At 48.0% G+C, this 16,438-nt stretch overlaps 2 protein-coding genes across 2 annotated transcripts in view; one reads left to right on the top strand and one right to left on the bottom strand.

Annotated features, from left to right (window-relative positions):
- The window catches only part of LOC135805783 (uncharacterized), a 37,641-nt gene extending 31,434 nt beyond the window's left edge, over window positions 1–6,207 (bottom strand). The window contains exons 1-7 of the mRNA XM_065319879.1: window positions 5,851–6,207; window positions 3,230–3,319; window positions 2,224–2,721; window positions 1,608–1,841; window positions 1,392–1,423; window positions 578–674; window positions 73–276 (exon numbers count right to left, since the gene is read on the bottom strand). Of these exons, the coding sequence (XP_065175951.1) occupies window positions 73–276; window positions 578–674; window positions 1,392–1,423; window positions 1,608–1,841; window positions 2,224–2,721; window positions 3,230–3,319; window positions 5,851–5,874 (1,179 nt within the window). The 5' untranslated portion in view covers window positions 5,875–6,207. The remainder of the gene's footprint in view (window positions 1–72; window positions 277–577; window positions 675–1,391; window positions 1,424–1,607; window positions 1,842–2,223; window positions 2,722–3,229; window positions 3,320–5,850) is intronic.
- A 167-nt stretch (window positions 6,208–6,374) lies between these two features.
- On the top strand, window positions 6,375–15,142 carry LOC135805782 (uncharacterized). Its single transcript, XM_065319878.1, has 3 exons — window positions 6,375–6,586; window positions 12,971–13,246; window positions 13,759–15,142. Exons 1-3 carry the CDS (start codon window positions 6,437–6,439, stop codon window positions 13,966–13,968), a joined length of 636 nt encoding a protein of 211 aa, XP_065175950.1. The 5' UTR covers window positions 6,375–6,436; the 3' UTR covers window positions 13,969–15,142.
- Window positions 15,143–16,438: the final 1,296 nt, after the last annotated feature.

Genomic DNA, 16,438 nt, shown 5'->3' with positions numbered 1-16,438 from the left:
AGTTCAAAAACACACGCACTTTAGAGTGAAGTATGCAACAGAAGGACAACCTGTACAGACGGCGGGTCTGACCTGGGAGACGTGAGTCCTGTCCGACTTGACAGCTTCCTGCATGACACCAAGAAGACCACCATGGTGGCTCTTACCACCCACAGGCGCAGCCGCTGCAGCACTCGGGTGGCTCGAAGAGGATGAAAAGTCTGCCTCGCTGGATGAAGATTGCTGACGGTGAGATGACGGCTTCGATTGAGATGCATGATCAAAAGCTGCACCTGCCTGAAATCACAGAACACAAGTACAAGCAGAGCAAGATGACTACAAACTAATCAGCGAACAAAGGACGTTACAAGTAAATAACGCTGCAGCGCCCCAGAGTATCCCCCCTCCCCCCACCTCCCAGATATCATATCAGAGTGCACTTGTGAGAGGCAGGCCGCTCTGGCGAGATTTTACGATAGTCCACCGCGTAGATATTGCCAATCTAGAATAACTAAAACAACCCTGTACGTGTACACATACTTCCAATTTCAACACGACCTAGAAAGTGTTCCTTCCCTCCTACGGTGTTAAAACGTACCGGTGGTCTTTGTGCCCTGTAGAGATTACTCAGATCAAGAGAATCTACCAGCAGTGTTCGATCGACGCGATGAACAGCCAAGCTTAGAGGTGTATCACTACATCACAAAACAACATCATAACACACACACACACGCGCACACACACACACACACAAGAATGAATAAATGCCAACAGAGTTTGTAATCAGACTAAGCAATAGAACACGTTTCGGGCTCCTTTTACAAGTACAAGCAACATTCCAAAATTTCCACAAGTTCTATCACTGCCCCTTCTCTTCAGGTGGATACAGGCAGAAAAAGAAATACCGGTAAAGCAGTACACTAACTTTTAAACAACATATACATGTAGGTGATATAAGTAGCAGTAGGGAGGCAATGGGGAACACACACAGAACCCATTTCAATCCCTCAAACTAACTTACGAGAAAGGAAGAATGTGTTGATTCTCATGCACCTACATTGCACAGTTATGCTAGTTGAAAACCGCCCCAGCGTGCATATTTGGCCCCTAGACTTCAGCGGCCATTGACACGATAGGGTTCATGGAAGTGGTGTGAATGCTGGTGGACATACGCCTGTACAAACATGGTGGTGTAATTAGAACGGGTGAAGAGTGTTGGCTTTGCACTTTGGGTCGGATTTCACCAAGTGCATCTGTAGAAACATACAATGTAGGAAATCCTACAGACATGCTCTGGTGGTAGACCTGTGAAGAGATGTGATCAGCGTGATATGTAATTCGTAATAAGACTGTCGAATCTTCATATCAAATTTCTCAAGTTTCGAAATCAGACATACTGTGCAATCACTTACGAGTAAGGAGCTTCCAGCAAACTCTTCACAGCCTGGAGAACAACACAACAAAAATACTATAGTGAATCAGCAAATTCCAAATTCTCATCGGGCTAGAATTCCTAAATCGTAATTTTTTTAAGTGAACATATTGGAATTACAGGTTATACAGTAAAATGAGAATTTCCTTCAAAACTCTCAGATGACCAGATTTTAAAAAGGGCCGGCTGCACCAACCTCGGCTGAGCCAATGATGTCGACTTTTCCAACAGCATCTGGATGAGCCTCAGCTATGAGAGAGCTGGCTGGTGGCAAGTCCGACCAAGTGAACCTGCCGGCAGAATTGAGTATGTCCGATGCCTCGTCCGGATGTGGCTTCAACGTACTACTGGGCACGGTTGCCAACAGCTTGCCGAAGGACGGTGGAATCTTGTCGGCAAGCGTTGTGGGCTCAAGGACACATGGCTCCGGCTGCACAATACAACATGTCAAACGGCAAACAGAAACAGAAGGGAAGAAGTAAGTTTCAAAACCATGAACATGCGCTCATTGCCAACTGAAAAGAAACATCGGCGGCAAGCATACACTACAAGTCTACAAACGACTTTCCTGGAAAGAGTGTGGCCGCATCCCCAACTGCACTACGCACATGAACCAAACACAAGCCCGCTTTTCAGCGCCAAACAGCGGATAGCGAGTAAAAAGAATGTGAAGGGCATGCTGAAGGGTATTGGAGTATCCAAAGATGAAGTAATAACTGTGCCCAAGGGAGACATGAAACTCAGCTTGAACTAGTGTGGATTGCAAAATCAGAGTGAAACACAAAATTGTATACACATACTATGAGCCTCACCCCAAAAGACGGATGATGCGGTACGTGGCTCGGCTCTGCAACGCCTGCAAACTGTACATCGGCCACGTCACTAGGCACACGCGGCACCAGAGCACTGGAATGGGGTTGCACGTTGGCTTGCATGGCCCTAGACAATTGCTGACTACTAGATGAGACCGGACCAAGACCTGGAGGAGCACTAGATGAGACAGGACCAAGACCTGGAGGAGCACTAGATGAGACAGGACCAAGACCTGGAGGAGCATTAGATGAGATAGGGCCAAGACCTGGAGGTGGACGAATAACCGATGACTTGCCAGTGATAGGACTGTCAGCCGGACTAGCATTGCTAATTCCTTGAGAAACAAACTGTTCAGTTGGTGGCTGCTTGTGCTGGGCAGGTGAATGGGCAGTATCTGCTGCTCCTGGTGTCGGAGACACATGTGGAGACCTCGGGTGCGACTGAGCCTGCGCATTGCTGTGCAGCCAATGGTCTGGTGGCTCATTCAGGTCAGTTGACTATAGCACATTGAAGTTCACACATGTACACATGTACACATACACATGCACACACGCGCGCGTGCGCACACAAACACACACACACACACACACACATGGCCAGACACACATAACTCTGCAGATATTCCGGATCATATGATAGCCTCGCACCAAGGGTAGTAGAGGAAACTTCACAGGAAAGAAAGAGAAAGAAAGAGAAAGGGAGAGAGAGAAGACAATAGAAGATGAACAAAACAAAACAGTTCTCCTGCCGACTTGAATTCTCACTTGAAAACAGGTCTGTCCGCAGATTGAATAGATAGATAGATAGATAGAGCTTGCTCGCTCACGAGCGAGAGAGGGAGAGAGACGGAGAGAAGGCCCGGGAAGGGAGGAAGGAGAGAGAGGTATCAAGAGCTAAGGAAGTGTGGAATATGAAAACGGTATAATTTTCATGTAGAAGCTTCTGTCTGCACATCGAGAGAAGTCTATGAGCATTTATACTTCGGAGTAAAATAACTATACTTACCAGCTGCAATTGTCTTGCTTGTGGCAATGACAGAAAATAACCACTGGGATGACATATCAGCGGCTGTGAAGGTGACACACGAGGCAACTCCTGCAGCACATCAATAACAAGTACATACAGTGAGGCAGTGCAGTGAGGCAGTGCAGTGAGGCAGTGCAGTGAGGCAGTGCAGTGAGGCAGTGCAGTGAGGCAGTGCAGTGAGGCAGTGCAGTGAGGCAGTGCAGTGAGGCAGTGCAGTGAGGCAGTGCAGTGAGGCAGTGCAGTGAGGCAGTGCAGTGAGGCAGTGCAGTGAGGCAGTGCAGTGAGGCAGTGCAGTGAGGCAGTGCAGTGAGGCAGTGCAGTGAGGCAGTGCAGTGAGGCAGTGCAGTGAGGCAGTGCAGTGAGGCAGTGCAGTGAGGCAGTGCAGTGAGGCAGTGCAGTGAGGCAGTGCAGTGAGGCAGTGCAGTGAGGCAGTGCAGTGAGGCAGTGCAGTGAGGCAGTGCAGTGAGGCAGTGCAGTGAGGCAGTGCAGTGAGGCAGTGCAGTGAGGCAGTGCAGTGAGGCAGTGCAGTGAGGCAGTGCAGTGAGGCAGTGCAGTGAGGCAGTGCAGTGAGGCAGTGCAGTGAGGCAGTGCAGTGAGGCAGTGCAGTGAGGCAGTGCAGTGAGGCAGTGCAGTGAGGCAGTGCAGTGAGGCAGTGCAGTGAGGCAGTGCAGTGAGGCAATGCAGTGAGGCAGTGCAGTGAGGCAGTGCAGTGACACAAGTCTAGCACATGTAGCACATTTCACTGTACACCGGACACTCTTCTTCTTTTTCGCGGACATGCATGTCTGAGTTTGAAACAAATAACAAATAACTACAGTCCATTTCAAAACTATAGACGCGTACCTAGGCAAAAACCGTTATGCCAGCATCTATACCACATAAAATCTGTGATCACTTTGTGCATACATTTTTCCAAATTGGGCGTCTGTTACCCAATCGTTTAGAAACTATAATATGAGAGTAATTGTGGAGCGGTCCTGAGCAATATTCCGAAATCTATTCTCAAAAAGTTCCAGCCAAATTTGAAATATTTCAAAAACCCTACGCGTCTATAGTTTTGAAATGGACTGTAGAGTACTGCTATTCCGAATCCTTTCAATTCAGCCGCAACATACAATGTATAGTTACCCTAATAGTTGGTAGATGAGACACACCCTTCAATACACCACTACCCAGACACACCCTTCCATACACCACTACCCAGACACACTCTTGCCTGATCAATGACTTTACAAGAAACTCTCAGTAGAAACTAGGAGTGCACTCGCGTGGGGCTCTCTAGAAACTCCAAGATTCTCTGGTTATTTTTCGCAGAAGTGATCAGGTGGACTCTCAAAAAACACTGTCCGAAGCACACCGGCATAGTCTAGGGATGTCCCTGGAAGAAATCAGGAACTTCCTACACTGTTGTAACCACGTCGATATGAGCGCACTGTGCTGCTGTCACAGCGAGCTACTAGCAAAGTTTTTATGCGCTCCTTTTCAAATCTGGCCTATTGCCAAATAGGCTCTAGCTCTCAGAATCGCTTCGTGAGAAAATTGTTACTCGCCCCTTCTTACCCTATGAGACTCGCATCAAGTTCTTTGAGAGCCCCCCCCCCCCCCCCCCCCCCATGTGAACACACACTTTTAAAAGTTAATACCAGTGATTCATTTCTTCCTATGCGTCATGGCAGTGTGCTATACTTATGAAGCCCTGTACATCTGCTGTCATTAGCCACCCCACTTTGTCATGGTTACAGTCCACTTCAAAAATATAGACGCATGGCATTTTTGAAATATTTCAAATTTGTCTGGAGCTTTTCGAGAATTTCTTTTTTATGCACAAAGTGATCACAGATTTTATGTGGTATAGATGCTGGCCTAATGGCTTTTCGAAATCACGCGCCTATATTTTTGAAACTCTAGACGTGATCTTTTACATGTACTGAAGCAGGCACTGGAATTTCAAGTGGTCTGGCCAGCTGGGATACTTGACCGGAGATGAACATTATTGATGAGAATCCCATTTCGCACGGATTGGGTGGGTCAACTTTGATTTAAATAAGGTCCAGCCATAGCCGTCCGAACGGCCGGACCGGGTGATACAGCCCATGGTATAAGCCAGTTGTACATCCCTTAGGGCGCATTCAGACTACCGTGAATGCCGTCAAACCGTGAATGCCGATAAACCGTGAAGGACATTTACACTACCGATAACAAACTAACGTTACCGTGAAGTTTTCAGCTCTCACCGCAGCACTGACAAGGGATTTTCCCTTTTTTCCCAGCGCGCATGCAGCCTGAGCACCTTTTTTACTGCCGGAAAAATTTTACTGCCGCAGCAGCCGCGGCAGTGAAACTTTTCCGCCGGTAACGTGCCAGTAACGTCACGTGATCAAATCACCTTGGCGACTTTCCCATTCCGTCACTTTTTATCGGTAGTCTGAACGCGCCCTTAGTCGTCTCTCGAATATGCTGAATGAATCTATTAATTTTTGTCAGCTGTTCCATCTTGTTTTACTGTATTGTGCATGAAACCGTGAACGAATCAATAACACCGTATGCTATAAAGTTTCAGCTATGGAAAAGCTGATACAAAACAATTAGATTGATTTTACCTGAGGACTGTTCAAATTGGACATCGCCGCAGGGAAAGGGTGCTTTACTCATAGATATTCATCCAAAAGTGACATTGAATTTGTAGCTCTTCGCCTGCTTCTTCTATCAAACTGCCCAAAGCCTAGCATAGGCACAATTCCACTAGAAAAATGTAACCAGGGAAGTTTCGTCTAAACTGGTCATACGAAGACGTGATCTACACAGCAGTCCAGCTGCTTCATGAAATCAGAAAACAACTACCGGTACATGTACTGGAATAGATACTATGATCAAAAACTAAACATGAACCTGAAATTGTAGAAACTTCTTGACGCTTCCAGGACAGACACAGTATTCCAGGAAGAAGTAGAAACGCCAGGATCATTTTGACTGTTGAGTTTCGACTTCTTTGCATTTTTTTGATTTTTGAATGACTCAAGGATCACGTGGATAGCGGATACGCGCACGTGCACGCGCACGTGCGAAGTACATGTACATGCTGGTCAAAAATCGAGTCAGTGCAGTCCCGAAAATTGAAAATGAGAAAACAATCATCAATGAGGCCGCGATCGAGGGGATGGAATTATCTTGGTGGAGACTTTCGGCATGGCGTTGAAACCGACGTTGGTTGGAGCCTGCATAGGTGCAGCTGTAACTGGTGGTGTGGCCTGGTTGTGGTCCTGGGTATTTCGGCGGACTCCTTCGACAGATGGCGAGGTAGAGGACCGAGTTCTATTCTTCCCTGCTGTTGGACAGGTCAGTTCTATGCACACAATCACTGTTACTATAGTATAGTACATTTTGATCCTTAGAGGCTTAGACTCTACAGATGTATCATGTTGATCCTTGCAAGTGTATTCAAGTACATGATTGAGGGACCACAATAACTTTTAAAAATGTGTACCCCACGAATACGTTTACTTGACAGCGTCGCAGACCGCTGTGGGTTACGCGGAAAATCTCTCAGCACCACGGCCTTTCGGGGACAGTGCTACCGAGAATCATACCCGCATGCACACACACACACACACGTACACGCGCGCGCGTGCGCACACACACGTACACACACGCACACACATACACCTTAAACCGTGATCACCCATCCACAATCAGGATGATAGCGGTGTCAGACAGAGCAGAAGCGGGAATGTCTCTTCAAATCTCGAGAGCGGGAGAAGACACAACCACACGCGCAGCGACATTCCTTCACCACCGTCTGCTGAGGCCTCGGATGACGGCACAACTCCCTCCATTCTCCACGGTCCTGCGCAAGGTCGCACCAATGCTCCTCAGGGATGTCTATTGTGCGGAACTCATGCCGCACAACATCCCTCAAACGCCGCTTCGGGCCATGGCGTGGGCGGGTCTGTGGCAGCTCTGCAAAGAGCACTCTCCGCGGGAGGCATGACAAGTCCATCCTCGCTACATGTACGTGGCCGAGCCATCGCAAACGATGTATACGGAAGATATCGCTGATTTTCGCCTCTAATCCAAAGCGACGAGCCAGCTCCGCGCTCGTCAGCCGCTGAGTCCACTGCTCAGTACGGGACACGCACGCGCGCGCGCGCGCGCACACACACACACATACACGTACGTGCGCACATGCACACGCATGGCCCGTCTCGCTACACTGCTTCCCCTCCCCAACAGGCTGTGTCCTGACGCCATACCTACTTACGGAGGTTGGAGGGTGGGTAAATATATTTTGGCGGTTAGTAGAGTGACGGACATGGGTTAGGATAAGCAAGGGTGTTGGGTGCCAATGTTTTCGAAAGAAGGATCCACAGGTGGAATTCAAATCCAGCACTCCTGCCTTTCGTTTTGATTGTCATGGACTGGGCCTGCAAGACCAGTAGACTACTGCCCTTTGACGACGGCTTCTAGCTCCGCTACGTTTATACGCTGCTTGTCGTTTTTGGGATAGAGCCAGCAGCAATCCTTGATGATTGCACCATCTTGCTGCAGGACAACTTCCATGGGTACATTCGATGCCTCGCACCACACCGACCAGGCTGATGCAGGGCTGGAATGTACTTGGCACCGACCGTGCGCTGGGTCATGTTGGGCACGTCGCTGCTGCACATCCCAGCACGTTGGAGCCACCGCATCTGGCACTGATATATCCCGTTTATCAGGGCACGCTTCACCAACCTGTCGCTTGATGAAGCTACACTGCGGACGTAACCGGTTAACCATGAGCACACTAGATAGTACCCTATGACCCAACCGCACCCTGAGAATACGGACGCTTCATTGGGCGTGCAAGCAACGCAAGATCCATACCATCGCGCCGCTGCCATGTGACATCACCAACTGACTTGGAGATTCACCAACATAACACTACTGGCCATGTATGCACAAGAGCATCCCGACCCACAAGGTAAACAAAGCAAATACTGCATTGTGTCCGTGTTGGAACGAATAGAGCGAAGGAGGCTCGATCATGCGTGTTCAGCAGAGACTGTAGTCGAAATGTCCAAGAGTTCTAGGACTCTGCTAGTAAATTAATTGACTCTTACTGTAAGTCTTACACGCTGAACTGCTAGTACCGTATTTTCCGGAATATAAACCACACTGGAGTATAAGCCGCGCCCAGATTTTTTGTCACGACATCTTCCCTGTATTTCGCAGTTCATTTGACCGTCGTACTTAGTATTATAATATGCCGCACAGACGTTTTGGTTGAATTTACAAGTGTGTAAAGTGCGGCTTCTACTCCGCAACAATACAGTAACTAGTAAGCAGAAGATCATTTTCATACTTCTCTAGCATTGCTCCTATTCTTGTACATGTATGTACTTCAGGGAGCAGTAGCATACAGGGAGCAGGAGCATACAGGGAGCAGTAGCACACAGGGAGCGGGAGCAGGCGCACACAGGAGCAGGCGCACACAGGGAGCAGGCGCACACAGGGAGCAGGCGCACACAGGGAGCAGGCGCACACAGGGAGCAGGCGCACACAGGGAGCAGGCGCACACAGGGAGCAGGCGCACACAGGGAGCAGGCGCATACAGGGAGCAGGCGCATGCAGGGAGCTGGCGCATACAGGGAGCAGGCGCATACAGGGAGCTGGCACGAGATCATAGTACGTGTACCCGAAACGATGTGCGTGTTCACCCCGGATTTGCAATTTCCACGTGATCCTTGTTCTTTGTAACTCGCAATTGTGATGACCTGCTGACCCCAAGCATGACTCAGGGTCCCAGACAAGCAATGCGCAGACAAGCAATGCCCAGACAAGCAGTGCCCAGACAAGCAATGCCCAGACAAGCAATGCTCAGACAAGCAATGCTCAGACAAGCAATGCCCAGACAAGCAATGCCCAGACTAGCAATGCCCAGACAAGCAACGCCCAGACAAGCAATGCCCAGACAAGCAATGCCCAGACTAGCAGTGCCCAGACAAGCAATGCTCAGACCAGCAATGCCCAGACTAGCACTGCCCAGACAAGCAATGCCCAGACAAGCAATGCCCAGACAAGCAGTGCCCAGACAAGCAATGCCCAGACTAGCAGTGCACAGACAAGCAATGCCCAGACAAGCAATGCCCAGACAAGCAATGCCCAGACAAGCAATGCCCAGACAAGCAGTGCCCAGACAAGCAATGCCCAGACAAGCAATGCCCAGACAAGCAGTGCCCAGACAAGCAGTGCCCAGACACGCAGTGCCCAGACTAGCAATGCCCAGACAAGCAGTGCCCAGACAAGCAGTGCCCAGACAAGCAATGCCCAGACAAGCAATGCTCAGACAAGCAGTGCCCAGACAAGCAATGCCCAGACAAGCAATGCCCAGACAAGCAATGCCCAGACAAGCAATGCCCAGACAAGCAATGCCCAGACAAGCAGTGCCCAGACAAGCAGTGCCCAGACAAGCAGTGCCCAGACAAGCAGTGCCCAGACAAGCAATGCCCAGACAAGCAATGCCCAGACAAGCAATGCCCAGACAAGCAATGCCCAGACAAACAACGCCCAGACAAGCAACGCCCAGACAAGCAGTGCCCAGACAAGCAATGCCTAGACAAGCAGTACCCAGACAAGTAGTGCCCAGACAAGCAATGCCAAGACAAGCAATGCCCAGACAAGCAGTGCCTAGCCAAGCAAGGCCTACAGTCCATTTCAAAACTATAGACGCGTGAACTCATACGTACGAGCCGTACGTACTGTAGCGCACGACAGCCGTGAGTTTTGCATGAGTGTTTTCTGGTTTTCAGATGTGTTTTTCAGGTTTTTCTTCGTTGCCGCGGGAAATACAAAAGATGCAAAACACGCAAAGTCGCAAATGAAAAGGTGTGAGGAAAGTCTCAAAAGAAATGAAAGTCTCAAATGAATCTTCTTCTTGTTTGCATTTTCTGAGTGCCTGACTGTAATGGCTTCCAAGGCCCGTAAGAATCTCAGTGATGCCGAGAAAGATATGATTAGTCGTGGTCATTGTTTCTTCGAACAAGAGCTGGATTTTGATTGACGCTTGAGTATCCGAAATCCTCGTCGTCGAACTCACCTTGCAACTGGCGTGAGTGAAACCACTGTCACTCGTTGTGTCAGGCGAAGGGAACAGGGAGGCTCAAATCAAATCAAAAAGAAAAAATATAATTATCATCTCTACTGTATTTCACCCAACAAGATCCAAAACATGCAGAAAAGAAGAGAAAAAAAGGCAGGAGGCATGATGGGATTCGAATGCCCCACACTTGTACTGGAAATCACGGATCGAAACCACGAGGCTACCAGGACCCGTACAAAAATGCACCCGCGATGGTCTGGGCGCAGCACTGTAGCTGTCTCAGCAGGAGCAAAATCCGAAACAAACTGGTCAAACCCTTAAAACAAACTGGTCAAACCCTTCAAAACAGAAATTACATGTAAAACCGGAAAACCTGGCCTAAAAATAAACTTCAATTGTAGCGAAAACAAAGTATGTAGCCAGAATTGTGAAGCGATGCAGAGACGGAATCTGGAGAAAAACTAAAAATATTTAAATAAATCCCATCGAATTTTGCAAAACACTACGCGTCTATAGTTTTGAAATGGACTGTAGACAAGCAATGCAATATGTGAGCATGTATAAATTGACCCTGCCCCAAAGGTGACTGGAGCGGGCAGCCTGGAAGCGAAACTCCCATCGTGTATCGTTACAGTCGCCCGCATTGTCTACCTGTACGAATTAACTCCCTGATGTACATGCACACATACAGGCATACTCGTTTCTCATGTTAACCCACGAAGCCCGGAAGCGGAAGTTTTGACGAGGACTTTTGTACCATTACTCTTCAAAGTCGTTGCAATGGTGATAAGAGCAGCAACGAAAAAGCAAACACTGTACCGACTGGTGGTGGTGGTGGTGGTAGTGAGAAGGAGAGCTCTGTGCTAGAGTAACTTTGGCATGTAGAGAACGTGTGTGGGCAGGTGTGTATTTACCGCTATATTGCCAGGTCTGTACTTACCACCATATTATGATCAACCATAAGTACAGCTGCAGTGGAGTCTTCAACTTCATTCTCCCCATATCTCCACTGTTTGTGGTTCATGTGTGATACCTGATACCTGTATAATACACTTGCACACTTTTGTGTACACGTAGTCGTACATACAAGGGACTCTGCTTCGCTGTACTGATTGTGTGCATATCATGGTCCACTCAAAGACGCTGTTTACTTTGCTGTCAGTTGTATGATCACACACACACACACGCATCCTTGAACTGTATCGTTGGTTGTCATGAGTGTGGAGCTCAAGTATGGTGATGCCGTTCAGTCCCTTCGTGTGTGTGTGTGTGTGTGTGTGTGGAACCTGGAGTTGACAACTTGTGACATTATGCAGCGGAATTAGAGCGTGTAATGTACATACCTGGCATCTTCTCATTTAGTTCTGGTCAAGTCTGTTTGCTTTGCGGTTGTATGCATGGATCCTAGGTGATCCGGTTGTGATGATAACGTATGACGGCTGGCTTGCTGACTGGCCTACTTTAAAGCAAGCTCTTTCCTTCGTTCACCTCATTCGGTTTTCTCTGAGGATACAAAGAGTGTGGGCATTGCTGGCGTGCTGTCTTGCTTTCCCGTTGCTATCCTGCTGTGTGAACTGGCTTGCTACAACTGTGAGTGACAGAATGTTGTCAAGTGGCTGTTTTCTGAATGCTGACAGCTTCCCATTACTCCGTGTCACTTTCCTGATGAACATGCTGAGGTGTATATTAGTCTTCCGTTACCTGTGTTTGTCTTGTGCATTCTTCCCAGTATCGTATCATTTACATCATGCTGTGATGTTGAGTTGTCTTCTTGTCCAGTGAGCGCTGCAGATTGATAACCCAGCTGCACGCCTGTTGCCCTTTTGTTCATATAATCTCTGCACTCTGCTTATCATTTAGAGATTTCCTGTGCCGTGAAGTGTGCGTGATTGTGGAATGCTGTGTGCGTTGAACCTTCACCTTGCTGGGACTGGTGTTGTGGGCATTAGCCATCACCATGCTACCATCACCGTACTGGGCCTGGTGCTTTGTGTGTTAACCCTTCACTGTGCAACTGCCGGTGTGCTGGGACTGGAGTTGTGCAGAGCGCTCTTGGCATTCGAACAGTGTGTGTGTGTGTGTGTGTATGCGTGTGTGTGTGTGTGTGTGTGTGTGTGTGTATGTGTGTGTGTGTGTGCGTGTGTGTGCAAGGTTGTAAGTTGTAGCCTGAGGGCACGGTTACCAGATGACTGGTGTACGCATGAGCACGTGACTGCTTACTCAACCGTATTCGATTGGGAATAAGGGCTGAACCCTGCATCGCAGCCTTCTCTGGCCAAACCAGTCGACTCAGCGCCCGAAAGACTACAACGTATGGGCCAATCGCGTTCATCCGTGCTTTTATAAGAACGAAAAGGCGCTTTTAGTGACATTTTGCATACAAATCCCCATCTAGTAGGGTGCAGTCACCCAGTTTCGGTGAAAGTGGCGAGTTCGAGTGGGACTAAAGGAGGAAGGGAGCGTCTCAGCTTCTTCGGACCAAGACGAATCAACTCAGCACTCCGAAGACTACATGTGGTGAAACATTGATTTTAGACTTTCTTCCCCTTATATGGCGTAAACGTTGTATGGCCGTGAAGAACAGTTGCCTCTAACGTTACATGACCACTGTGTTTGTTTGTTTGTTCTGCCTTTGAATACAGGCACCATGCCAGTCAGTCTTGAGAGCCACTCAATGTCGCCGGCTTAACTGCACACACGGCCATTCACCCGACCATCCACTGGCCGTTCTCCTGGATGCGCTGAGGGAAACGCAGCACACACTGGACATTGCCATCTACACGTTCTCCTACATGTTCATAAAGGAAGAAGTCCTGGCTGCACAGCGCCGTGGCGCTCACGTGCGTGTACTGGTGGACTTGGAGCAGGTCAGCGCCGGTGGCTGTGCAGTCGCGGAGCTATTCAAAGCAGGCATACTGGTACGTTTATTGTTGCTGGTGTTGCTGCTGCTGCATTGCTGTTGTTTGTTCTGGTTTTTGTTCTTGTCTTTAATCTTGTTAAATGCCTAGCAGGAAGGTCATCGCAGGTCATGCGCTCCTCGTTTCAGAATCACTTTTTTGTTCATTAGAAAAGACAAGACCAGCATGACATAACATGACAGAATACTGATTCTGCTCATTAGCAAAAACCATCATGTATACCGTATTATCTCTAATATAAGCACAGTCTCCAATAATAGAACACGTTGGGGCGGCATTCAAAAAATAAAGTGCTCAGTCTCCATTATAAGCACACTGTGTAAATTCATTATCTGTACCGGCGAAAAAAACCCTGAAATGTGTGTGTCTGACATGAATTTTTTAGAGATAATACGGGTATGTATCTTGACTGATTAGTATTGTCATCTTCAGGAAGTACAGTGTTATCTCCTCCTGGCTGCTGTGCATCCCGAATGAAGTCAGTATGATGTCCTTTTCCTGCCTGCTTTCAGGTTCGCCAGGGTCCGGAGGACTTCTACCTTCACCATAAGTTTGCTATCATTGATGGCAAAACACTGGTCAATGGCTCACTGAACTGGTCACGTGCGGGTGTAATGGGCAACCATGAAAATGTCCTCATCTCAAGCCGCCCTCATCTTGTAAATGCCTTTCAAGAGGAGTTTGATCGCATGTGGGAGATGTTTGATCCCAGCAAGAGGTAGGAGGCTTGACTGAAGTTGACTGAATTCGAGATTTCTTGCAGGTGGCTTGACTGAAGTTGACTGAATTAGAGATTTCTTGCAGACATGCGTGCACCTGTGTGGACAAAGCTTACTGGCAACCGATTGGGTCCAGGATGCTAGGTATTTGATTGTATACCTTGGAGCATCTCCTTTCTGCAAGCTACCACCTTTCCCTGGGCATAGCCTTGGATCTTGCCTTGTGTTCCCCGTGGTACCAGGACAAAGGAGCATATAGTACACTCTGTCAGTCCATTTCTGCGAACGCCCGCTTTGTGGAGAGGCTGAACATGCTCGCCGCTGGTCAATTGTGCCGATATGGGCAATGCTGTGCGTATTGCAGGGGCTTGATCAGAGTAATGAGTGACAGTGTCAATGGTCTTTGTTGAGAGTCATGGTGCTCTTCATCGAAAAGCTGACGACCATTGCCTTCCACGCACCTCTCTTGGCCACTAAAACAACTTTACTGGGAGCAAGTCTTTCTCAAGCTACCACCACTACCATCACAGCTTGCCACTTTGAGACAAATTTAAACTGGATCTATTTATTTTGAAGATGCCCACAACTCTATTTATCTTCATTTCCAATTTGATCTTCCTCCCTTTGACTTTAAATTCCCAAAAATTGTGTTCTTATATGACTATTAAAACACATCTCATCGGATAAAAAATATAATGCTTTCCGGTGCGCACATCAATTTTGCCTAAATAGTTCTTTTGCCATGTTACTCACATGGCCCGCGTGGCAGCTATTGCACCAAGCAACGCATCAGCAGAGAGCTATGACAATCGGTGAATGCGTACTAAAGGACGATGCTTGGACCCTCATGTTACAACTATGTCCATATCAGTAGATCAAAGAAAGCACTGCTTGCTGCAAGTCAACGTTATGGATTTTCTTTTTCTATTTTATAACTTTTATCGACCAGCGGGTATACCTACTCCCACCTTTTTTTTCACAGCTTTACCTTGTGTTTTCAACCGGACCAAATAGCTAGTCTTTTGCGGCCTGTGGCAGTGATCAGTCTGTGGACTATTGTGTTGCACTGCTAACGGTGCTTGCCGCTGCCTCGCTCCCCCACCATGACTGATCATTCTCTCTGACTGATCATTCTCTCATTTTGTGTGAGATCAGATTTTACGATGTTACCAGCTCACCATAGTTGTGATAGTTGTCGAGGATGATGAATGCTGAGAGCTGCAGGTACTAAGTATAACATGCCCTGTTGCCAGTGGTAAAACGGATTGCGTTGCGAGGTTCGAATTTAGCTTTTTTTTTCTCGGCCTCCCTTCCATTTTGCCTGTCTTTGGTATCATAAGAAAGTTGGTTGCTCGCAGCATTGGAGCTTGCTCTTTTTCCTACCGTGGCCGACTTGACTTCACTTTGCTGACTCACAACTGCCATCCAGAGCACGCGAGAAGTCCATGGAACCTTCGACACAGTACACCTGCAAGAAAACACCGCTCCCTGCTTAATACTGGCAGTGTTTTGGGGAATTCGCCCCCATCCGTTGAGCTCGAGTAGGCCGAGGAAGATTGTGCCTGAAGACTCGGCACCACTTTTATAGTGCTTTCCAGGCCAAAGCATCACCAGGGATACAACCCTAGATGCTCTTTTTCCAGCGCGACAAAAGCCACGTGAACACTACTTGTAGATAGCAGCGTGAGTCAGTGTCGCTCATGGTTGTGCAGTACATGTACTTCGGAAGTACAATTGTTTAGGACCATTGGTCATACCCAATGGTTGTCACCTCCACACCAGCTACATCACTGGACTGTAGTCACAACCCAGCACTGGGCACAACAGCATTAAATATTAGTAGCGACTTTGGTGATACATGAAATTATAATTTTCAATCAACTCGCAGCACACGAACAGTCCTTGGCTACACCACGTCCAGTAATTGTCCAAATTTTCACCCAGGAGGGCATCACGAGGGTGTAATCATAAGAAAGTACTAGTAGTACATAGTTGGTTGCTTCCAACACTGGAGCTCCCACTTAAAGTCTTTCCCCGCCCACTTGGCTTCACTTGACTGGCATATTAGCATACATGTACTTCCTTAGTTGGTTGTGCATTTCATACTGGTCCAATATTTACCCTTGCATTGCAGACTGGCCCCGGCTACATACCTGACCCCACTTGCTGCAGCTGGTGTGCTTTCTGATGAGAGGCAATACAGCAATAACAGAACATAATCCTATAATTATACAGGATGTGATGTACGTCATATACATCTGTAATTCTGTATTGATGTTCAGTATTGACAGTTAAAGTTGTGCTGTCATGTGCGTCTACACTAGATCTACAGAATCCGATGTAGAGAGAGAGAAAGAGAGAATTGTACGATTGATGCTACGTCGTGTACAAGCTGCATGGCCAGGTCCAGGCCAGGGGACAACCACGTAGACCCTCTGTCCCATGCATCAATGCAACGCCGAACCAGCCTTAC

The sequence above is a fragment of the Sycon ciliatum genome, chromosome 1, assembly GCF_964019385.1.
Source record: "Sycon ciliatum chromosome 1, ocSycCili1.1, whole genome shotgun sequence".
Lineage (NCBI taxonomy): Eukaryota > Metazoa > Porifera > Calcarea > Leucosolenida > Sycettidae > Sycon > Sycon ciliatum.
The sequence above is the reverse complement of the archived record's forward strand: the minus strand, read 5'-3'. Positions and strand labels throughout refer to the sequence as shown.

Bases quoted from the DNA above. Each gene is read 5' to 3' on its own strand.
- LOC135805782 (XM_065319878.1), top strand. From the start codon at position 6,437: ATGGCGTTGAAACCGACGTTGGTTGGAGCCTGCATAGGTGCAGCTGTA. The intron at 6,587-12,970 runs GTCAGTTCTATG...CTTTGAATACAG, and splicing joins TCTTCCCTGCTGTTGGACAG to GCACCATGCCAGTCAGTCTT. The intron at 13,247-13,758 runs GTACGTTTATTG...GCCTGCTTTCAG, and splicing joins TATTCAAAGCAGGCATACTG to GTTCGCCAGGGTCCGGAGGA.